The 25,289-nt window shown below is 36.2% G+C and overlaps 2 protein-coding genes across 5 annotated transcripts; one reads left to right on the top strand and one right to left on the bottom strand.

Moving 5' to 3' along the window:
* Positions 1 to 372: 372 nt before the first annotated feature.
* On the bottom strand, positions 373 to 3,264 carry LOC101897347 (dnaJ protein homolog 1). Of its 2 annotated transcripts, none has more exons than XM_005184619.4 (2): positions 3,027 to 3,264; positions 373 to 2,477 (listed from the first exon to the last, which is right to left on the bottom strand). In XM_005184619.4, the coding sequence occupies exon 2, from the start codon at positions 2,396 to 2,398 to the stop codon at positions 1,379 to 1,381; it is 1,020 nt and encodes a 339-aa protein (XP_005184676.1). In that variant the 5' UTR covers positions 2,399 to 2,477; positions 3,027 to 3,264; the 3' UTR covers positions 373 to 1,378. The 2 variants fall into 2 exon arrangements, with proteins under 2 accessions (XP_005184676.1, XP_011292988.1); XM_011294686.3 differs by lacking the exon at positions 3,027 to 3,264 and adding an exon at positions 2,542 to 2,903.
* Positions 3,265 to 4,993: 1,729 nt separating this feature from the next.
* LOC101896824 (ubiquitin carboxyl-terminal hydrolase 47) lies at positions 4,994 to 24,857 on the top strand. Of its 3 annotated transcripts, none has more exons than XM_005184618.4 (10): positions 4,994 to 5,262; positions 17,171 to 17,382; positions 17,548 to 19,350; positions 19,418 to 19,908; positions 19,969 to 20,404; positions 20,476 to 22,350; positions 22,419 to 22,545; positions 22,620 to 22,690; positions 23,834 to 23,967; positions 24,027 to 24,857. In XM_005184618.4, exons 2-10 carry the CDS (start codon positions 17,191 to 17,193, stop codon positions 24,241 to 24,243), a joined length of 5,346 nt encoding a protein of 1,781 aa, XP_005184675.2. In that variant the 5' UTR covers positions 4,994 to 5,262; positions 17,171 to 17,190; the 3' UTR covers positions 24,244 to 24,857. The 3 variants fall into 3 exon arrangements, with proteins under 3 accessions (XP_005184675.2, XP_005184673.2, XP_019892699.2); XM_005184616.4 differs by lacking the exon at positions 4,994 to 5,262 and adding an exon at positions 9,240 to 9,374; XM_020037140.2 differs by lacking the exon at positions 4,994 to 5,262 and adding an exon at positions 9,613 to 9,758.
* The last annotated feature ends 432 nt before the right edge of the window (positions 24,858 to 25,289 follow it).

The raw sequence follows: 25,289 nt of genomic DNA, 5'->3' as shown, positions 1-25,289 counted from the left end.
GTTGGCGTTTGTCTTTGTAGCATATTTTTATCTAACCCTGTATTGCACATCTTTCTCAAATTTTCTAGATTTATCTGCATTCCTCGCATATGGACTCCTCCTATTTGGGAGAAAATTCCAGATGAAAGTAGAAATTTTGAGAAAATAAAAAACAATTCATAGACATTCATTTAACACTTGGCAGTTAAGCTGGAGTTTTATAAGAATTCTCTAAATGTTTCTTATTTAGTCGTTATGAAGTGAAATATCTATTACACAACGTGATATTAATATTCTCCAAGGAATTCCCCAGAAGCTCATATGGTTTCTGCGGTTTTCTGACAATTTCTAGATCTAGTTGTTCCCTCCTTTCCAAATAAAAACACATTTGCATTTATGGCATAAATTTTCAATATTAACAGTATTTGTTTTTTCTTTTTATTATTCCATTTCATTTTTCTTTTCATCTATATTTTCTTTTCAAATCAGTCTCTGGAATTTTTATGATTTACAACATTTATTTTTTCTTACGACATGCTTTCTCCTAGAAGTGCCGCCATTTAGCAAATTTTTTAGCTACATTTTTAATGCAATTTTTCTGTAGTTAATCCAGCTGACTACAAGACTTAAAAAAAATTGCTAAATGGCTTACAACAAATAGTTTTGATATTCTTCAATACACTTTCATGCGTAAATAACGACGACTGTTTGCTTGCTTTTGCTATCTTTTCTTGGCTTGTTTGTTTTTTTTTTTGTTTCTTTTATGCATTAACTTAAATCTTAAAGGCTAATTTAAATAATATATAGTACATCATTATATGTGTGTTGGTGTGTGGTTAAACTAAAGCAATACACTTGTTGCAAAGAACAGTTTTTTGGAATCGATACGTTTTTTGAATTTTGTAGGAGAGTGTAAAGGCCTTTTCATAACAAAGGTCCTTTTTCTTATGGGGTTCCAGGAGGTTGGTTTTTTTTTTGTTAAGAATTAAATAAAAACATTTCTTGACATAGCTTACAAACTAAAAACAAAATAAAGATTTCAACTAAATTTAGATTAATGTATACGCCTGGTGTGTATCAATTAATTAATTAATATATATAATGTACATGGGGATTTTGAATGATGTGATTTGATGATCGATGACACGGACGCGACGACAATATTCTTCATCCACAACTGACTTCTTGCCACTCTATTCAGAGGCATAAGGCCATAGTTGTGATCATGGTCGCGCCATCGTTTATGCCCCGCACTTGGCATTTGAATGTGTTTGTTGTGTTTTCGTGTGAGGGAAAGGCGCGGCTATATTTAGACCCTATAAATTATTAATATTCTAGTTTTCCAGCTTTTACAAAAGTTCCCTTAGCTCTAGGCTGCTGCCAGGTGACTTCATCACTTTTAATTTGGTAATATCTCACTTAGCAGTTCCTTTGTGCCCGACTGCAGGCTATCGGGGAATTTGATATCGTATGAGACTAGCAAATCACCGCGTCGTGATGGTTCCTTGGGGAATGGTAACCCCCGACCGCTTAACCGCTTCACTGTGGTGGGTTTGATAATTTCACCTTGGGAACTGACTGTAATGCGATCACCTTGTAATGTGGGTACGGAGACGGTTGTGCCGCAGAGCGCCTGTTTCAAGCTAACCTGGGCTGTGTAGCGCAGATCACTGCCTTCTCGCTTAAACACTGGATGTGGCTTGTCACGGATTATGAATACAATGTCGGCTGGTATTCTGCCGGGTGTTTGGTCACCCTCCTGGGGGAAGGTGATTTTTGTACCAGCCTTCCAGCCGGGCTTGACACTGATGTTCAACACTTTCTCTTCCTTGCGTGGCTGGCCGGACGACATGGACATACGGGATATTTTCATTTTCTTTACACAGCCCCTGTCAATTTCCTCCAAGGAGACAAACAAATCACGTTCAATGGGTGGATCTTGTTGGGTGCGTTTACGATTTGGCTGGGCATTGAAGGATTGTGAACGGAAGGCACCACCTCCTGGTCCGCCGCCCATGTACATATCATCATCGCCCATAAACATTGTCTGCGACTCAAAGATGCGCGACGGATCGCCCGAACCAAAGAAGATGCCAAATGGATCTGCATTGCCAAAGAACTGGGCAAATGTAGCCCTGGGATCGCCATGATAGTGGTAAGGATTGCCGCCATCCATGCCTCCAGCTCCGGGTACTCCACCCTTCAAGCCCTCCTCACCATACTGATCATAAATATCACGTTTCTTTTTGTCCGACAACACTTCATATGCCTCGGCGATTTCCTTGAATCTTTCCTCCGCCTGTGGAGACTTGTTCTTATCCGGATGGTATTTCAATGCCAATTTGCGATAGGCCTTCTTGATTTCGTCATCCGAAGCACCTTTATTGATGCCAAGAATTTTATAGAAATCTTTTCCCATTGTTGTTTGGTTGTTGTACTGTGACGTTATTTATTTGTCGATTTCTGGGTTTTTGTTGCTGTTGTTGGGTTTTGTCACTCTGTAATGAAAAAAAGCACAAGATTAGAATACAATTACACTACCAACACCCCACCACCGCTCACATATCGACGATTTGTTATGCGAGTGGCAAATTAACAAAATTCTAGAGGATTTTTCGTATTCGCATCTAGATGTTCTAGCATGTTCGAGAGCGAAAAAATTACATTCGTCTGTGTTGTTTTTTATATTATTGCCTGCTTTCCTTGCCCCTCCACCACAAGTTTACCGCTTCAAAGTATTCCATTTATTTCTATCTCAATGGGGAAACGTCAAATATTGCTTGGTCTCATTTCAATGCACTTATGCTTGCTCTCACCAAAAAAAAAATCGAGAGAGAGCATTATATGATTTCATCGACAGAAATTCGCGTAACTTTTGCAAAGAAATGCAATAAACTTTATTGTTTTATTGATCTTTTTGTAAATATATTTAAGGAAATTTTACTAATTAACTTTCCCAAAATAAATCATTCTTTGTTATTACATGTTCTTTGTATTTTTTTCGCTCTCGATGCTGGCACTTTTTTTATTGGGGAACAACAACCCACCTTTTGTATGAGATGCCAATAGTTTTGTTGCTTTGTTTTTAATACGTTGCACTTTTTATTTTCTGCTTTGTTATTATTCTCCTTTATATTGATATTAGTTGTAGTTTTATTTAAAATGTATTACTTCTTTTTATTTAGCTTGATATTCGAATAGTATTAGAAATTGAAAATTTAATTCACGTTTAACTAACTTCTCCGTTGTTCCTTTGTCTCTTCTTCTTTTATTAATAGCGGATTTCAAACTCTCGCACTTATATATATAGCCATGTTTCATTTTCTCGAATGTTCCAGATAAAAATGACATTTGTTTTGATTACTCACTGTGGTGTTGCCAATATGAAATTTATTCATGATAACCGGTATTTGTGGAGAATCTGTTGTCGTTACAAAAAACAGACAAATTCCTAAAAAAAATTGAAAAGATAGAAAGTTTTAGAGAAATATTAAATTATAATATTTTAATATTGGCCAAAAACTTTAAATAAAAAAAGAATATATAAAAAAAGATGGAACAAATAACATGAAATGTCATTTAGAATCACTAAATATTACAAAGAAGAAAAGAGGGTAAACAAACGGAAATGTCATGAGATCAAAAGTTAATCCATTTCTCTAGTTACTTTCTTGGTAGAATCAAGGAGGTAAAGTCGGGCAATCATATGTTTACATTTTTTCAAAAATTATTCATTTGACATCTCATTGTCAAAATTTGTATTTATAAATCGATTGTACATTCACAAATCAGAGATGGGGACCTGTTTTTATATAGTGAAATGTGACAAGGTAAATTACAGAAAATGCAGAGATGGGTATGCTTATTTGAAATGACTTTACCTTTTTAATGTTACTTTGTAATTGAGCAACCTTTATTATTGAGCCTTGAGTAAGTTTATAGTTTGTTCTGTGCTTTGTTTGAAGAATACAGGTAGATGCATCAACGCTTGGGAGCATTGATATGTCAAAAAATTTTAATGTTTTTTTTTTTTTTTCAAATATAAGTAGATTTTTATATGTTTTCTTATACTACGTCATTCGGAGGCTATTATAATTCGCGTTTTCAACAATTTTTACAAATTAAATAATTTTTCCTTCAACATTTTCAATTCCAAAATTGGTTTGACAGTTCAATGTTCCAGCAGCTGTGTCGACGCGTCTACCTGTATTCTCCTACCATGGTCTACATATTTAGTTTGAATCGTCTACGAACGACTTTTGCTACGAAAATGCGTGGCTCAATGTGTACGTAAATATGCTTAAATCGCGACTTCGACGTGAAAATACAACACTGTAGCCATTTTTGACTATCATAACCCTGAGGCTATGCCCGCTTCCTGCCAGATTCATTCAAAATTTAATACAACAAGTTGTTTTCCTTTTTTTCATACACAAAATTGGCAGAAGTCGGGCACACTTAGAAAAAAATTTTAATCAGCTGGTAGCTCTACCTTACCTTTTTATTGTACCATGGGTAGAACAACCTCGTGAAACTACAGAAATACAGCCCTGAGATGAATTCAGATAGTCGCATCGATACAGCTGATGGGACAATGAACTGTCAAACCAATTTTGAAATTGAAAATTTTGAATGAAAAATTATTGATTTGTATCGTGGAAGAAAACATATAACAATGTACTTATTTTTGTTAAAATATTTTAAAATGTTTCCCATATCAATGTTCCCGATCGTGTATTCTTCTACCATAGTTGCACGTCTATCCTAGTGTTTACACAAGCCAAGTTGTCTTAAATTCAAATTCTATTTTACAACCAATTATGCACTGCTACAATTATTTTTGAACTATCAATCATTTTTCAACGACAGTAGATACAAAAAAATATTGTTAAAAAATGATTTTGCAATTATCTGTGCTAAAAGAAATGAACTCTGAAAATAGGTAAACTCAACGGGATTCCATAAAGAAAAACATTGAACTAGTTCACGTTATCTCCCTTGGGTGAATATGTAGTTCTATTGAACTTTTATGTTCCGGAACGAAAAAATATAATTCAGTGTAAAAATAAAATAAACAAATTTTTAAACGAAAGAAAACATACAAGAACTCTTAATAATGTTCGAAAAGTTCGGAAAAAGGATGGCACGATGACTGCTATTATCATTACAAATCTCAATATAAACAATAAATACAAATAAGTTGAATTTTTGCTGTTTTGTTCAAGAGAAATTCTTCTGGTGCCTTGAAACTACAACGGTGCAGAAAAAAAAACAATCCTTTGGGTAAGAAATGAAAAAAAAACTATTTTGCTGATGGTTAATTCAGCGGTTGTATAAATGTGGCATAGATGGGGATATCGGGAATGCCCTATTAAAAGAGTGTTTAAAGTAATCAATGCTGGTATGTAAAATTTGTATTTGCACAATATCGCTGGCCATGTAAAACTATTTGTATTTTGTTTTTTTTTTTTCTCTCTTTTTGTTTTCAAAGTGTCATGGTCCTTGAACTATATTTGCGATGCGTTTTTGTCCTTTACTCAGATGACATAACATCCGTAGACCTAGTTGTGTGTGCCCAAAGTGGAGATTAACCAATGAAAGTACTTGAACAACAATGAAGATCAATTTATGATTCAATTTCTAGAAAGTTTATTATTATGCCGAATGACCTAGAATAGATGTGTGCTACATGCTATTCAGGTTAGTATGTGGGATTGTTAGTCTTCAGAAACGGAACTTAAAGTTACAAAATGTGCCTTCCAACTAATAATAATTAGTTCTGTTTGTATAAAAAGTTGTATACACAAGGCTTAGAACAATTCAAAATCCGGCGTCGCATCGTTTTGGCAAATAATAACATAAATTTTACCTTTTTGGAAAGATTGGGGCGTAAGCTATTTTTTTTTAATATATTTGTTTCCACTTTCGAAATGGATCGTTTTTGTGTTTTTTTTTTTTTTTCCTTTAAAATCTGGGACAAAAAATCAATTTTTGATACATCTCCTGTTCTTTTTTAAATATTCATTAGGTTTCAAATGATATCCGGGTCCGTCCGTAAAAATACCTATCTCTGGAAGACATTAAAAAAACTAGAGTTTTTATTTAACTAAAGCTGAAGTGGAATTCTTATTTTTTGAGTTACCGACAAAAGTTTGTAAAATTAAAAGGCTTATAATTTCGGCAATTAACGTAATGTAGCAATTTTAGTTTAAAAGTTACCGATTCTGTCGGTCTCTCAAAAATTGAGTTAGAGAATCCCACTACTGTTCCAAATCCCACTACAGTTTTTACATCCAATTAAGGAAATATGGGTATCAGTGTGAAACTCTTGAGGTCCGGTTAACAAATGTAAATTATGTAAATTCTGCTCATAATGCGGTTTGTTAGGGCGTCTGCCAAACTTAATTTTAATGCATCCTCATTATTCATTTTGAAAATGGTACCATAATAAGCTCCCTGAGCCCTGATTACAACAGTGCACATATTGCGGGAGTTTTTCTAATGTTTTTCTACCCAACGTTTTTTATACCCTCAGTCATATGGCTACAGAGGGTATATATCATTTGATACGGTCAAAACGTGCCTCATCGAAATAACGGCTCAGACCCTAGGTCTCTTTGGGCCAAATCCGTTTTAGGACATTTCGAGTCGATTTAGCGGTGTCCGTCCGTCCGACTGTCTGGCTCTCGAAGGGAGTATCCGATTTGATCCAAACTTGGTACATTGTAACATTATTGTCAAACTGAGATCGAGTTCGGAGATGGGCAATATCGGTTCATTCCTTCTAGTACTTCTCCCACTGAATGTCAACATTTCCAAGAAAATTATTTACTGCATAGAAAGAGAAAGGATAATCCGATTTTGCTTCAACTTTGAAAATCCTAATATTTGCATCAGTTCTAGGTCAGGTGTGAAAATGAGCAATATCGGTCCACTCCATCCAGTACCTCCCCACAAAGTTATAATTATAACTCTTATTAAATGTGATGTAAGAGTCCGATTGTCTTAAAATTACACACATCCCAATATTTTTATTTACTCATAGTCTGGTGTGAAAATGGAATCTATCGCTCCACTCCTTTTGGTACCTCCCACTAACGGGTCAAAATTTACAATATTCATGAAGCTCATAAAACACGAGAATAAAATCCGATTCCATTGAGACTTGTCACATCTCAATATTTCCATTAACACAAGATCTTCTATAAAGATGCTAGAGATCGGACCTTTTCTTCTGGTACCTCCCCCACAAAGGGTGAATATTTTGAATAACCAAAACGATCATGAAATTCGAAATAAGCATCCGATTCTCAAGTTTCACACATACAAACATTTTTACTAACAGAAGATATGTTGTGTAGTGATATATAACTGTGAACCGCTTCTGGTACCTCACCCACAAAGGGTCACAATTCCTAATAATTATACAGGGTAAGTTAAAAAAAAACTGCAAAAAAATCAAACTTCGTAATTTTATTTTTTTTTAAATTATTAAATGAAAGCAAAAACTGTCGGAAATAGCATCAAATTTTAGATCAAATTTAGATTTGTTCGAATTGGTTGACCTTCGGCAGGAATTATGGCCTTCAAACGGCCAATGAAACCGTCACACTCTGCGCGAATGTTGTTCTGCGTTATTTTGGCCAATTCCCGGTGAGGGAATTCACACTTTGATATTTTTTAATGCCAACCTTGCCTTCCAAAATGCTCCAGACACAATAGTCCAACGGATTGGTATCTGCAGATTTTGGGGGCCATTGTGCGCTGGAAATAAAAAAGGATCCTCATTTTTTAACCATTCTTGGGTGGCGCGTGCTGAGTGCGATGATGCTGAGTCCTGTTGGAATGTTCAAGGTCTGTGGTCAAAATGATTGCGTGCCCAAGGCTTTAATACAACCTCCAAAATATTTTCGCAATAATATTCGGCATTTATTCTGATGCCACGGTCGATTAATACGAGCGGAGAGAGACTATCGGCTGTTATGGCGGCCCACACCATCACCATGGCCGGTTCTTGAGTTCTGTTTGCCAACCGAAGGTGCACAAATTCAGCTGACCTCTTTGGCAAGTAAACACGAAAATTTTGTTTGTTTAAAAACTGCTGGACAACGAATGTTTTGTCATCGGAAGAAACCAAATTCGGCACTTCACCACTTTCGGTCAAGCGAAGCAATTCTTTAGCTCTTGTGAGTCTAATTTCTTTCCGTTGCGGTGTAAATTCTTGCACTTTTTTGGAATTTCAATGGCTTTACCCCGAGCTCATTTTTCAATATTTTCCGATTCTCACTAAAATGCTTTTGTACGCTTGTAAACAATATAATGAGCTGTCACTGGAATAATTTTAACAGCTGTCGGACGAGTGGCTCATAAATGACAGCAGTCTAAAGTTGGTTACAGTTTTTTTCATCTCACCCTGTATGACTATGCTACTATGAAGGATCTTCGCTCCTTTCTTATGTAGATGGTCCACTGGTGTCATAAAAAGGCAGTTCTCAGGGCAGTACTCTGACTAGCCTGGACATCCAGCTATGTTCTCATCTCCCCATGACCATGTGGTAAAGAGTGTGGCCGTTGATTTAGTGGCTGATATTTTCCTTGGAAGTAGGTCATTAAAAAAAGGGGCCCGCCATGAAGAGGCAGGACTTCCGGAAAGATAGATGTTAAACAGTTCCGGAGAGATCACCTCACCTTGGGGAACTTACTGTTTTACTATGCTGTTTGCGGTAAAATTTGCAATGGTGTCCCAACAATGCGTGTTGTTTCGGATAGTCTATAAATAATAATTTATTTTGACTCCAGCTAATTTATTTCAAAAATAAAACAATTTTTAGAGGTTTTTGAAAAAATTTAATAAAAAAATATAATTTTTCGTAAAAATTATTAAAATATTTTCGAATAAATTTTACTTATCTGCGGGGAATTGCCTTGCATTTTATTACTTCTAGACATTTATATTTTGATGTTTCATCTTGTTTTTCAATAAAAATGGAGAAGGCAAAAATGTGCTGGCCGAAATGGAATGTTGTATGGACATTGAATCGGTCGGTGGTGGAGGAGAGACGGTGAAAACATAACAAACCGCGATGATGACTATGACGAAAATTTATTAAATTTTCATATTCATTTAACATTTTTCCTTTGCTTTTCTATCGCGCTCTCAGGCTTTGAATAGCGAAACGCATGTGTGAGATTTGTTCATTCTCTCTCCCTCTCTCTTGATTTATTTTACACTCTACTCAATTTGTCGAAATATTGACGAAAATATCTGCGATCCGCGGCACGAAGATGCCACTCTGAATCGTTGTTAAATCCGAAACGGACGTGTTGCGCGCGTGAGATATTTCACACGAAACGTATATTCCGCAAGGCGACCATATACTCACCAAATTAATTAGGTTAGAAAAAATTCAAAATTTCCTGTTGAAAAGTAAAAGAAAAGTATTTTTGGAATCAAGTTTTTGTTTTACTTAAATGGAATTTAAAAATTTTAAAAATTCGTTTTATAATTTAAAATAAAAAAACGAGCAATTATTTTTAGAAATGTATATTTAAAACGGATGTTGATTGTCTGTCGCCAATCCATATATATGTGAAAATGTGAAGACGTTCCACTTTCGTAACCGATCTGTCATTATTTGTGAAGTGTGTATACATTTGTGTGAAACCCATTGAAACAAAAAAAGAAGAAAAGAGGAATTTATATCTATACAGACAATTTGAATAATTCTGGGTTCCCAAATAAAAATTCTCCATGTGAAGAATATGGCAATTATTTCAAGGTGTGAACCTATCAATGAATATCTTCAAATAAAAAACAAATCGAATCAATAGAAAATAAAATAAAAATCAAATATTTTATAGTGTGTAATATCATTAAAAGATAAATAATTAAAAATAAATTCGAATTCACATTCAATTTTATACGAATTGCTCGAAGGAAATGATGTTTAAAAATAGACAAAAATTTGAGAGCACCAAAAAAAAATCAAGCAACGAATAAAAGATACCAACATCAACAGAAACAGAAGCATCATCATCAACAGTAGCTGTAGCAGCCAGCCAGCCAGCATTTGTAGCAACAGCAACAACATCACAACAATCCTCGCCATAAGAAACAACATCATTACCATCATCATTATTATTGTTGTTGCCGTTGTTGTCGTCGTCGTTGTCATTTTGAGAGAAATGAAAACTAGCAAATATTTGTAAATAGTTCAAATCAAATTTTTAAGAAAAAAAGGAAATTGATTTGAAAATTAAATAGTATATGTACGCTTATACCTTTATGGCAAGATATTGAAAATTAAATTTTACATAATCGATTGCATTTTTCTGTCAGCAAATCAATAATTGATTGCTTTTGATATCCTTCGATTTTAAATGATAGAAGAAAATAGAAAAGAAAAACACAAAGCGTTTGTTAAATCTTAAGGAATAAGTCCAACAGACACATGTAGAAGAAGCATCAATGTTGTTTTTTTTCTTCTTCAAATTTTGTTTATTCGTCATAATGACGATGAAACGGATGGAGACCGAATAGAAAGTGTTTACAGAAATGGCGAGAATATTTTTAGCTGATTTAAATGTATATATATTTGTGTGTTTGTTTTTTTTTTCTTTATCTTCTATTTTCGGTATTTGGAATTTCTGTTCTATACAATTTTGTATATTTTAAGTGCAAGATAAATCGAAGTAATGCATCCATTTACAAATGTGGTAGTAGCGTTATAATATAAACATTACTACTAAAATAAAAAAGGAATTTCTTTGAAAAAAAAATAATGGAAACAGTTTTAGGCGGAAAATATCCATTTTTGCCAAATTTATTCTCTAAGATGACGGTTAATTTTATTTTAAAATTTAAACTTATTAAAAAAACACATTTTTAATTTAGATCGAAGATTTTAATTTTTGCAAAATAATAACTTTAAGTATTTTAAATATTATTTTCTTAAATCACCTCACAACATAATGAGTATTGAATGAATGTCTGAATCTGTACAACAAAATTTTATATTTTGTGATATGAACTAGTAGGTCCTAACCCTAATGGTAATGTTTATAAAATCTCTGTAATATGAACAAGTAAAATAACTGTAAACTTTAAATACTGACTGAACTTTAAATACCCTCCACAATTTGGAACAAATTTGGCAATTTTCAAAAAAAAAACTCCTTTAAAAATTCTGTTTAAATCTTAGGGTCTATACGCTGACGTGGACCCGCATAGGCAATATAATATTCAAATGCGAAACTTGAAAAAAAATCGTTGAGTAATTTTCTGTCATGAGCTGTGCTGTATTCATTACGAACTTCAAATACCAAAATTGAAACGATTCCGGTGTCGCCAAAATCATCAAAATACCAAATATAGGGAGGTACCATTATATAGGGGATATACGAAAACATGGACCTTCAGAGACAATTTTCTGTCGTAGGCTGTAGTATCCATTACGAACTTCAAATACCAAATTTGAAACAATTCCGTTGAATAATGTCGTTAAAATCATCAAAATACCGAATATACGAAGATACCATTATATGGGGGCTATACGCAGACGTGGATCTTCACAGACAATTTTCTGTCATATGCTGTGCTGTATCCCTTACGAACTTCAAATACCAAATTTTAAATAATTCCGGTAAATAATGTCGCTAAAATCATCAAAATACCGAATATCGGGGGTTTAAGAGGCTGTGCGAAGACGTGGACCTTCACAGACAGTTTTCCGCCTTAGGCTGTAGTGTCCATAACGAACTTCATATACCCAATTTGAAACAATTCCGATAAATAATGTTGCTGAAATCATCACAATACCGAATATCGGGAGGTGCCGTTGTATGGGGGCTATATGAAGACCTGAACCTGCACAGACAATTTTCTGTCTTAGACTGCAGTATCCATTATGAACTTCAAATGCCAAATTTTAAAAAATTCCGGTAAATAATGTCGCTAAAATCATCAAAATACCGAATATCGGCAGGTACCGTTATTTGAAGACGTGGACCTGCACATACAATTTTCTGTCTTAGGTGCCATTATATGAGGGCTACATGGCCCATTTTCAATACCAAAAGTCCTGCAGATATAATAAATTGTATCAACCTACTTCGTTTCGTTCGGAAGCTAGAGTGATTTCCACAGACGGACGGACATTGTTAAATCGACATAGAATTTTGTGGTGATCAAGAATATATGTACTTCGTAGGGACTAAAATGTATATATCGAGGTGTTACAAACGGAATGACAAACTTAATGTACCCTCCATACTACGGTGGAGGGTAAAAAAAGTTTTTTTTTAAAGGTAAACTTCGATGTTCGATTATTTAAATATATTTTGACTTTTGTTATGATTATTCAAATTGTTGACCCTCTATGGAGTAGATTCCGAAGTAATGGTCCAATATTGTCCATTTCATATCGGACCTCAATAAATATGATATAAATATTGTGACTTGCCAGGTTTGGACTATATTGTTTACTTCCTTAACTTTAGTTTTGGAAAAATTTAAAATGTGGGTGAGGTACCAGGTATAGACGCCCAAAGTATTCCATTTTCATACTTCATCTAATACGGATAAAAATATTGTTATGGGCACCATTACAAGAAGATCGTACATTTATGTCCAATTTATGGGAAATTATATATTCCATATTTATCTCAGGTTTCTGGTTGATAGATTTGTCGCCAATCTATATATGTGTATAGGTATATTTGGATATAGCAAGTTGTAAAGAAACGCAGACGTGTTTTTGAAAATTGCGACCCTTTTGGGGGGAGGTACCAGAAGAGGGTTCGCAAATATATATAATCTTCACAACAGATATCGTGTAAGGGAAAATGTTTGTCTGTGTGAAATTTGAAGAGAGTTGGATGCTTATTTTGATTTCTTTGAGCGTTTTGTTTTTCAAAATCTTGAACCCTTTGTGGGGGAGGTACCAGAAGAAATGGTCCGATCTCTACCATCTTTATAACAGATCTTGTGTTGATGGAAATGTTGAGTTGTACCAAGTATGAATGGAATCGGATGTTAATTTCGCGTTTTCGGAGCTTCCTGGATTTTCAAAATTTTGACCCTTTGTGGGAGAGGTAGCAAAAGGAATGGTCCGATCTTTATCCATCTTTATAACAGATCTTGTGTTGATAGAAATATTGAGATGTGCCATGTCTGAATGGAATCGGCTTTAATGGAATGAGCTTCATGAATATTCAAAATGTTGACCCTTTGTGGGGGAGGAACCTAAAAGAGTGGACCCATATATTCCATCTTCACACCAGACCTTGGGCTAATATTGTGATGTGTGTAATTTGAAGACAATCGGACACATACATCACATTTTATAAGAGTTATAATTATTGAAAGTGTTGACCATTTGTGGGGGAAGTACTTGATGGAGTGGACCGATATTGTCCATTTTCGCACCTGACCTAGCACTGATGGAAGTATTAGGATTTGGAGCAAAATCGAATTATCATTTCTCTTTCTGTGCGGAAAAATAATTTCCAGGAGGTGTGGAGCGATATTGCCCATCTCCGAATTCCATCTAAGTATGATAGTAATATTATGAATGTTATCGTCACAGCAGCCAGACGGATATCGCTAGATCGACTTCAAATATCCTGATACGGATTTGGTCCAAAGAGACCTAGTGTCTAAAAGGGTCATTTTGATATGTATTATATTTATTTCTTATACTTTTTGGCCTAAAAGGCTTTTGCTATATGAAAAAATCAATAAATAGCAAACTGTTCTTGCCATTAGAACCTATATTATTCAGATTTATTTTTTTATTTTACCAAAATAGAGTAATAAAAATTGTTGATATTACTGAATAAATAAAGTGGGTAATTTTCCAAATATTAGGAGAAACCCATGTATGGCTGTGGACAATGTAAAAATCTTGGCAATAATTTTTCAACATAAAAAAAAAAGAAATAGCCAATTCAAATGAACCGTTTGTTGTCTAATAATTCTAATTATTTCATTTATATTGTCAATAGGAAAAAAACGCATACAACAAGCCAATATGGACAATATTCATCGAAGCTTATTAAGCCAAATAAAAAGGAAATGAGAGGAGAGGAGGGAACATTTTCTGTGTGTGTGTGTAAAAATGCAGCCCACGTAAGAGCGGATGTCAAAATTCAGCTACGCCAAATATGCATTTGCGTATGTCCAACAACAAGATTTCGTTCTATATCGATTATATTTGCAATTAATCGACAGAAGATGACATATTTACATTTGCCTCTGGCTCTTTTATTGTTTATTGCCGGCATGGCATTTTCAGGCCAAATATTACACACACTCATATACATATATATGTAAGAAGAAAATCTGAAGAAAAACAATATTTTGTTGCAGACAATAAATTCATGAAAATGTGCAGAGAGGATCATGATGATGATGATGACGGCAAGCAAGACAGCAATACCAGCGGCCGGCCGCAACAACAGCAGTGGCATTTTCTCATCACTTCTGTCTGTCTGTCTTCATCTTTGCCATCGTCATCTTTGCCCTCGCCATTGTATGCATATTCAATAAGTAATAAGTGTAGGACATGAGATGCTATTACGAACAGGAAGAAAGTATTGCTACACTTACTATGAACAAAATATTAAATTTGGCCAAAAGCCAAGCAATTGAATCAAAAAACACAGAAAAAAAAATACTCAAGAAAACAACAAAACCAAGATGTGTAGGCACAACAGACAAAACAAAAAAACAGAGCATTAAATGACTGGGAGAAATTTTTTGAAAAAATCAAAAAGTAATCCACGAAGAATAGTGCATTGCCAATACAACGTCATATCACGCAACCAAAGAGAGAGAGAGAAAATTCTTACTCACCAAAAATATTAAAATGTGAAAAACATATTTTTTCCTTTTACTATTTTACTATACCGGACTGTGTTTTGTATACGTATTTCTATACATATATTAGAATAAATGGGATTATTTGTCGGAGAGTACTTGCCGGTTTTAACGCAATCTGAGACTAAAAAGAATACTTGTACTGTTGAAGAACTTGCAAGAACGTGAAGTTTTTACTATGATAACTTAATGATATCGAAAAAATTACAAAACTTTGGAGGTTCTGGAACAAAGCAGTTAATAACAATCGTTGTGTGATAATAAAAGCGTGTCCAATAAGATGTGTTGCTCTGGTATTCAAAGAAAATTCATCATACCCTCAGCCACATGGGTAGAGAGAGAGAGAGTATGTATCATTTGATACGGTCAAAACGTGCCTAGTCCAAATAACGGTTTTAGACCCTAGGTCGGTTTGGACCAAATCCGTTTCAGGGCATTTGGAGTCGATCTAGCGATGTTTGTCCGTCCGTCTGTCTGGCTGGTGCGCACGATAACTCCCGAATATTATTATCAAACTTTGAACGATTTCGGAGATGCGCAATATCGGTCCACTTCTTCTGGTACCTTTCCCACAAAATGTGAATATTTTCAAAAAATCATTTACTGCACAGGAAGAGAAAGGATAATCTGATTTTGCTCCAAATTTGCTAATTCTAATATTTGCATCAGTGCTAAGTCAGATGGACAATATCGGTCCACTACATCAAGTACCTCCCCCATAAGGGGTCAAATTTTAAATAATTAAAAATCTTTTAAAATGTGATGCAAGTGTCCGATTGTCTTCAAATTACACCCATCACAATATTTTTTTTATTAACCCAAGATCTGGTATTAAAATGGAATATATTGGTCCACTCTTCTTGAAATCGTCCACACAAATGGTCAAAATGCTCATAAAACACGAGATGAACATCCGATTCCATTCAGACTTGGTAAATATCAATATTTCCATCAAGACAAGATCTGTTATAAAGATGGTAGAGATCGGACCATTCCTTCTGGTATCGCCCCACAAAAGGGTCAAAGTTTTGAATAAGATAATAAGATCATAAAATCCGAAATGAGCATCCGGTTCTCTTCAAATTACACACATCATTTTTTACTAACCAAGGTCTGGTGTGAAGATGAAATATATCGGTCCATTCCATCAAGTACATCCCCCACTAAAGGGCCAAAATTTTGGGTATCCAGAAGCTCATAAAACGCGAAATAAACATCCGCATCCACTTAGACTTGGTACATCTGAATATTTCCATTAAGACAACATTTGTTATAAAGATGGAAGAGATCGGACCATTCCTTCTGGTACCTCCCCCACAAAGGGTTCAATACTGTGGAAAACAAACCGCTCAAAGAAAGTGAAATAAGCATCCAACTCTCTTCAAATTTCACACATCCAAATATTTTTGCGAACGCAAGATCTGTTGTGAAGATGATGTATATATCCCCTTCTGGTACCTCACCCACAAAGGGTCACAATTTCCAATACTTATATCTATCTTAACTTGCGAAACAAGTCGGCGATTCTTTACAACTTGCTATATCTTAATATTTCTCTCAACCAGAAATCTGTTATGAATATGTAATTTATCGGTATTTATGACTTCTCATAAAATTAGATATAAATGTTCGATTTCCTTCAAATTTTGCACATACCAATATTTTTATCTGCATTAGATTATGTATGAAAAGGCTATACCTCTGTCCGCTATATCTGTTATCACACGCATATTTCCAATAATTTGCACATATCTCACATAAAGTATAGGAATCTGGAATCTGGCACATTGTAATATTTATATCCGTCTTAGGTCAGATACGGATTGGTCTATTGCTGCAGAACCTCCCCCATAAAGGTCAACAGTTTAAATATTCATAACTTGCTTTTAGCGATTAAACACCACTGTGTTGTGCCCCCACAGTCTTGATGAACACAATAAAAATTTTATCCGGTACTGAATAAAATTTAAGAACCAGTCTCTTATTGTGTAACTAAAATCCAAAACGATCTTCGACTTAAAAGTGTGACTGACGTTTAAACACGTCTGTCGTACCTATCTGCATTCCCTCTACTCCATTATTCAATCATTTTAAGATGATATATTTTGGATTGTCGGACATCTTTTACATCTTGTCACAAAAAAATCTTAATCTGATATGTTTATTCTCATTTAAATTATATTTGAAAATATATTCTGGGAACCGAACACAGCTGCATTTCAATGTTATTTATTTTTATCATTAGCCTCAGCAATGTAATCCCAACAATAATTTCCATTAATTTATTTGCCACTCTTTGCATTTCCATTACAGAGTATTCGGATTATAACGATATGGTCCAATTTGACCAGGATAAATCGACACAATGTGCCGTTTATGATCAAACACCAGATTCAGAGCAAAAAAAGATCAATATTGTTGTACGTCCTGCCCACACGGTTGCTAAAGTGATTAGCGATATTAAAACGCAATATCGTTACGATAGCTTTGAACTAGTCCTACAGCCCATATCGGGTAAAGATTTGGTAAGTAACAAAAGGTTCGAAGATAAGCAAATGTTAAGTCTCGATTCACATCAGGGTTTCAATTTCATAATAAAATTGCCTGGTGTGACTCATGACACTCCTCCCTGCCTTACCTCGAAAATAGATTACATTTAAAAACAGAACCCCTTATATCTTTTCTTTTAGGTTTATTTAAATGAACGTAGCACGGAATTAATTTATGAGGTGGATGGTTTTGAACCAAACGAAAAAAATATTCTAATACTTATACCGCAAGGCAAGTGGAATGGTGACGTTAAGACGCGCTATGAATTTGGAAAACCCCTAAGAAAGACCCTAACAAATGGTATTGTCACCCCAAAGAAGAAATCACCCACAAAAACTGTGGTCAAACAACAGCAGCCAGAAGAACCATCAGTAGACACAGTAGATTTTGCCAGAAACACAATTGAAACAACATCATCACGGGAAGTTTCCTCCCACTTCGAAGAACAAGCAGATTTTGCAATTGCCCAACAAAAGACCGTTGAAACTAAAACCAGTACTACAATATCCCCCAATTCGGAAAGAATTACAGAAGAGAAGAAATCCCTGAGAGAGGAAATAATTGTGAGCAGCACCTCGGCAGCATTATCAGATCAGGCCCCCAAAACTAATGCAACACAAACAACACTGGCCAATTCCTCTTCTTCGTCTTTAGTATCAGGAGAAGTGATTACCTTGAGTAACAGAACCATAACAACATCGAGCATACAAGAATCATTGGAGGAAAGTTTTATAGCTGTAGAAGAGAAAACAACAACCATTGAAATGTCTTTGGAAGGTGCGGCCCCCCTTACCGGGGAACTAAGTGAAACAACAGTTACCATCCCAAAAGTTGTGAAAAAGTCATCACCTTCGAAAACTAAAAAAATCACAGAAACTGGCGAAGATGGCGTGACCACCGTCGTCGTGGTTAAGAAAACAACGAAGGTTAAAAAATCTGAAGAAACCAATGGAGATGGTACAACGAAGACCACCACAACAACTGTTAAAAAGAAATCACCCTCAAAATCTAAGGCAGCATTGGCCGAAGCTGGAGCGACAACGGGAGGGACAACAGTTGTTAAGAAGATCATTAAAGTGAAAAAGACCTCACCGGCAAAAACGGCCAAATCAACCAATGGGGAATCAGTGTCCGCCGAAACATCAACAACAACATCAACCGCAACAACGACTTCTTCCTCCACACCCATAACTGAAGAACCACAGGCAGTGGTGTCCAGCATACCAACACCGCCACCTCCTCCACCACCACCACCAGCCACACCTTTATCACCACCAGCCCCAGGTCCGGCGAAGACCAAAACTGTTATCAAAAAGAAAATTGTGAAAAAAGTCAATGCCATTGAACGCAAAGTTACGGCCGAACAAGATGATACGGTCAGTACAACTGAGAACAATGAATTGCCAGAGCAACCAACGCCCAATCTAATGGAAATAACCAATGGCATAAATGACTTAAATCACCACGATGCAGGTCTATCACCGCCCTCATCGATGACCACAGTGACAAATGCCACAAATTCGGATTCATTGAATTTGAGTCCCATGTCTGAACCAGATCCTCTTTCAGATGATGATTTAGCTTTAGGTGCCTCAGCCAGTCCCACAGAAACCGATCCCATGCAATGTAGTGGCGATTTGTCTCTGGATGCCTCAACGACGGTGCCCACATCAAATTATAAAATTAACTTTAACAATGATAGTACTGCCGTGCCGTTTAAGCTGAGACCACCCATGGAGGCAATTGCCGCCATTGCTCCACCCACCAACAATGGCTATGTGGGTTTGGTAAATCAGGCCATGACTTGTTATTTGAATTCGCTACTGCAAGCCTTGTATATGACACCGGAATTTCGTAATGCCTTATATCGTTGGGAGTTCGACAATGACAATGAGTCCAGCAACATACCCTATCAGTTACAGAAATTGTTTCTAAATTTGCAAGTTAGTAAAAATGATAAGATTCGATTTTATTTGCGGTAATAAATTGTTTTTAAATTTCCATTTCTAGACATCGAAAAAATCTGCCGTTGAGACCACCGATCTGACACGTAGTTTTGGTTGGAATTCCTCGGAAGCCTGGCAGCAACATGACATTCAGGAACTGTGTCGTGTCATGTTTGATGCCCTCGAACATCGTTTCAAAAATACCAAACAAGCCAATCTCATTTCGAATTTGTATGAGGGCAAAATGATCGATTATGTCAAGTGTTTGGAATGCAATACGGAAAAAACCCGGGCCGACACATTTTTGGATATACCACTGCCTGTCAAGCCTTTTGGCAGTCAAGTTGCCTATGGCAGCATTGAGGAGGCCCTGAGTGCTTTTGTCCAGCCCGAGACATTGGATGGCAATAATCAATATTTCTGCGAAAAATGTAACAAGAAATGTGATGCCCACAAGGGATTGAAATTCAAAAACTTCCCATATATTTTGACTTTGCATTTGAAACGTTTCGATTTTGATTATACCACCATGTATCGCATTAAGTTGAATGACAAGTAAGTAACTGGCGGGGAATTTTAAGATTATATCCAATAACTCCATGTCTCTCTCCACAGAGTCACTTTCCCACAAATACTTAATCTCAATGGGTTTGTGGAAACAAACGAAACAGCGGCAGCTACGGCGGCGGAAGTCACATCCAATTCAAATGGTGTGGATGACTGCAGTACCACAGACAGTGGTTCGGCCATGGATATGGAGGACAACTGGAGCAGTGGTGTTGTGACCACAGCCAGTTCAATAACACAAAACGAAACCGACATCAATGAAGATGATCTGGATGATGGCATTGATTTGCACTCCAATACCGAAAACATTAGGAATCGTGTCAATAGCGATCAGAATATTAAACAGCATTTGGGTCCATTCACCTATGAATTATTTGCCATAATGATTCATTCCGGAAGTGCCTCGGGTGGACATTACTATGCCTACATAAAGGAGTTGGACAATAATGAGTGGTTTTGTTTCAACGATCAAACGGTGTCGCCTGTAAGTAAATTTAATCTTATTTTGTAAATCAGAAGAGATCCAACTTATGTTGTTACCTTCCCTCCCTCCAGATAACCCAAGAAGATATACAAAAGTCATTTGGCGGTGGCATTGGCAAGGCCTACTATTCCAGTGTATATAGCTCAAGTACGAATGCATACATGCTTATGTATCGACAAGTCGATGAGAAACGCAACGAAAAATCCATGAAGGCCGATGAATTCCCCGAACACATAAAGAAACATTTGGAAAAATTGAAAGAGGAGGAGGAAAATCGTGTCACCCGTGGCAGCTATCGCCATCGTCCCATTGCTGATCTGTCGCTGAATGAACAAATCAAACCCCGCGTCTATTTCTATAATCCACAATTGAAGAAACTTAAAATGACCCGCGTCTATGCATCTCAGAACTTGGATTTAAATGCTGTCCTAGATTCGGCCTATAGCATGTTATCGGTACAGGATTTTGCACCAAAATCCCACTGTCGTCTGGTGGGCTATGATCCACCGGCTGAGAAGATTATACGTTCCTTTGAGAACCAAAAGAATTTGTCATTGACCGAAATTCGATCGGGCAGTGAAGATCCTGTTGAATTTCTCCTGGAATATCGTAGCGGGGATCAAGAATTTGAAATCTATGAGCCAGGCGGTACGACATGGTATGTGTTTGTGGTGAAACTGAATACCATGGAAATGGATGGTCCCTTCTTTGTGTACTCCAATACATTTGAAAACAATGAGACATTACGTCACTCAATTGCGGTGCGTCTAAATCTTAAAGAAGCAGATATTATGGTGGCCACCACTCAACGTTATAAGAAGGCATTCGTTAGCTGTGACGTTGCGCCCTCCAAAGAGGCCCAACAACGTCTGGAAGAATTGGCACGAGCTCAATTCAAAGATGTTACCTATATGTATGTGAATGTTCCAAATACAGATCCCGCCAATTTGGAAATTGTTGGTATTCCATCAAATGAGTTGGTGGCAGAGCAAAACGATCCCACGCAGCAACAACAACAGCAAAACCCGTCCAATGGCAATGATAACAAACTGTCAAATGGTTTCCACCATGAATGCAATTCCGAAGATAGTAGTTTGAGTGATGGTGATCGTACCCTAGTCGAAAATCTACATCAACGCAGCAGTAGTGGTGCCGGAGGTGCTACTGGCAGCTCTGCTGCTGGCCTTGGCGGTGGCGATAGTCAAATATCCAGTACTAGTCACTCTCCCCAATTGTCAAGTCCCGAAGATGAAAACAACCAGGAATCATACAATAGCATTTATACCTACTACAACAGCTATTTACATGGTGAAAATGGTGATGCGGATGTTCCCGTGCAACACGCGCCTCGGTTTTTCCATGCCATCAAATTGGATGTTTTGGATACGGTAACCGTGTCCACCAAACATCAGTACTCTGACGCAACAGATGGTGCTGACGAGATGGCCCGCAAACCCGTTGTTTCCTATAAGATCCTTGTGGATTCTCACATGAAATTGAGCAAATTCAAAGAACACTTAGCCCATCTAATTAAGGTTCCAGAAAATTACTTTGAAATTAATCGCAAACATGATAAGAGTTTGAAAAGTCTTATGAACCAATCACTGGTCTACTTCAGTGAGGGTGAAACGTTGTCGGTGGAGTTGGGCAAAGAACTGCAAGAGGGCGAACATAAAGCGAAAATTTACTTTATGCGTTTATCGGACATCACCAATGACACAGCCAGACTGCCATGTGTATGTGAATGGATATACACAGATGCAATGAAGGTGCCGGCAGCAAAGGCGGCATTAATACAAAAATTGCAACGCATTGATCCGCTCAAGTATAAAACGCTAAACATGAATAACTGTCGTTTGTGGCTGAAGGGTGGACGTAGTCCCATAAGCATATTTTCCGAAGATGATACAATCGGCTGTGAAATAAGATCATCATCGGCAATTGAAGTGAGTAATACGAGCTTTTAGCCGATACATTTTTGTAATTGAATTTTCCTTTTATCCTCTACTTTCAGTTTTTCGTGCAAGAATGTGAGGATGGTGTACAACCCCAGGTTTCGGATACAAGTCTAACGATATTTGTTCGTCGTTGGCATCCGGACACCCTGAAATTGGAGAAATTCCAAGAAATTACTTTAGATAGTATGTCCTACAATTGTGGAGAAAAATTTTCTGAGGAAAAAAATATTTGATTCATGTTTTTCTTTTTTTTGCAGAGGACAGTGAAATACGCAGTGCTTTATCCAAACTCTCAAGTATACCTGTTGACAATGTTGCTTACACAAAGGTATGAAATATTATTATTATACCTTCAACCACATGGCTGCAGAGGTCATATATCATTTGAATCGGCAAAAACGTGCCTCATCGAAATAACGGTTTTAGACCCTAGGCCACTTTATACCAAATCCGTTTTAGGATATTTCTGTCTGCCTGGTGCGCACGGTAACTCTCGAATTTTTATTAACCCAAGGTCTGGTAAGAAGATGGAATATATCGGTCCACTCCTTCTGGTACCTCCCCCACAAAGGCTCAAAATTTTGAAAATTCATGAAGCTCATAAAACCCGAAATTAACATCCTATTCCATTTAGACCTGGCACGTCTCAATATTTCCATCAACACAAGATCTGTTACTAAAATGATAGAGATCGGACCATTCCTTCTGGTACCTTCCCCACAAAGGATCAAGATTTTGAGTATCAAAAACGTTCATAAAATCCGAGATAAGCATCTGGTTCCCTTCATATTTCACCCATCCTATTATTTCTACTATCACAAAATCTTCTGTGAAGATGGGATGTATCGGTCCACTCCTTCTGGTACCTCCCCCACAAAGGGTCAAAATTTTGAATATCCATGAAGCTCATAAAACGGGTAATTAACATTCGATTCCATTAAGACTTGGTACATCTAAATATTTCTATCAAAAGAAGATTTGTTGTAAATGTGGTAGAGATCGGACCATTCCTTCTGGTACCGCCCCACAGAGGCTTTAAGATTTTGAAAAATTGGCAAATAAGCTCTCTTCAAATTTCACACATCAAAATATTTTTTCTAACGCAAGATCTGTTGTAAAGATGATATATATCTGCGAACCCCTTCTAACTCACAAAGGGTCACAATTTTCATTAATTTTATCTGTCATAACTTGCGAAACAAGCATATATATGAATATATAATTTATCGAAATTTTTGATTTCGCATAAAATTGGATATAAGTGTTCGATTTCCTTCATATTTTGGTCCGCTATATATGTTACCTCACGCATATTTCCATATTTTCCAAAAATTTGCACATATCTCATATAAAGTATAGGAAGTAGTCGATATAGTCCAAATTCGGACGTTGTAATAATCATTACTCAAGACAGGGTGTATACATCTGTCGGCAAAACGGACTGATACTATTTTACTTATTCTTCTTTCAGGTTAATGGGCATTTCCCCTACACAAATGTATCTCTGCTCACCATTAACAGTGCAATGAACTGGTTTGCCATACCAGCTACCTTGGAAAATTATCCCCTGTCCAGTACGGTTAGTGGTAATTTATATTTCTACAAGTAAGTAATGCAAATTATGAAATGTTCGTAAAATACTAATGCAATCATTTCTATTACAGGGATGCAACTGTTGAACCCAAGGAACTAACGCCCGAGGAGCGAAGAGAAATGAACGCCAAGGAAAATGTACGATTAGATAATTTGGGATGTGTTTCATCGTCAACGTCACGCTATTCTCGTCGTCACGAACGTGCTTTAAAAATCTATTTGGACAGTCCAACCACAACAGCTTCTCCACCCGTTGATGCCAACAGTTCAATGGCCGATGATATTTAATGTGGGCGGGAGTTTTCATTATTTTCTAAAGAGGACAACGGCTTGGCGACACACACACACACACACGTTACTCGATGAACTAACTGTGGCCAGGCATATGTAGTCAATGAATGGTGTAGTGATAATGGACGACACGTAACGTTTGAATCGTTAAATGTTTTATTAACACGCTGCATTCTGTTTAACTCTCCTGTCACAAATTGGCCTATCAATGAGCCGCCCACAATCTAGTTAACTTGCGTTATGTGAGATTATAAACAAAACAACAAAAACATCTTTATATTAAATCAAGTGTTACTTACTACGTTATTTTTATATTAATCACAAAACAACAACAACAAAAAATACAATAAGCCCCCAAAAACTTTGGAAACGAAACAAAACAAAACAACAAATATTCTTGATACAAAACTTCAGCAGCAGCTGCAAAGCAATAGAGGGCCACAAGAAAAGGAATATTCAACAATGATGCTAATCGGAAAAGAAGCCTAATCCTTTTTCCCTGCTCTTACACGAACTTACATATATAAGAAAAGCAAAGCAAAAGTTTATTCTCCTTTTTTGTAGTCAGATTTCAAACAACAACAATTATATTTAAACAAGAACAACAAAAACTAATTATTGAACGAACATATTTTTCTTAGGTCAAATTATATGAAAAAAAAACAACAACAATATCAAATTATATAAAATAATGAAAGAAATGCAAATTGTTTTCTTCTTTTCTGTTTGTTTGTTTATGTTTGCCTTGTAAACTCATTCATTACATACGTATTTATTTTCCTCTCTTCATACAGTGCCTCCTGTTTTTCTACAAAGCAAAGCACACCACAAACACCCACACACACACACGTATTAACAAAAACTGCTACAGCAAGACACAACAGAACACATCATTACTCACACACGAAAAATTACGTTTTCTCTTTTCTTCTTCTTCTTCTATAATATCATTAATGAGACTGTTTAAATAAGTAAACAAAAACAAAATCTGTAATAAAATATCGAAACGAAAAAAAAAAACAATCTTAAAATGGTTATCATTG

The sequence above is a fragment of the Musca domestica genome, unplaced genomic scaffold (genome assembly GCF_030504385.1).
Source record: "Musca domestica strain aabys unplaced genomic scaffold, Musca_domestica.polishedcontigs.V.1.1 15, whole genome shotgun sequence".
Lineage (NCBI taxonomy): Eukaryota > Metazoa > Arthropoda > Insecta > Diptera > Muscidae > Musca > Musca domestica.
Note: the sequence above shows the minus strand (reverse complement) of the source record. Positions and strands in the feature narration are given on the sequence as shown.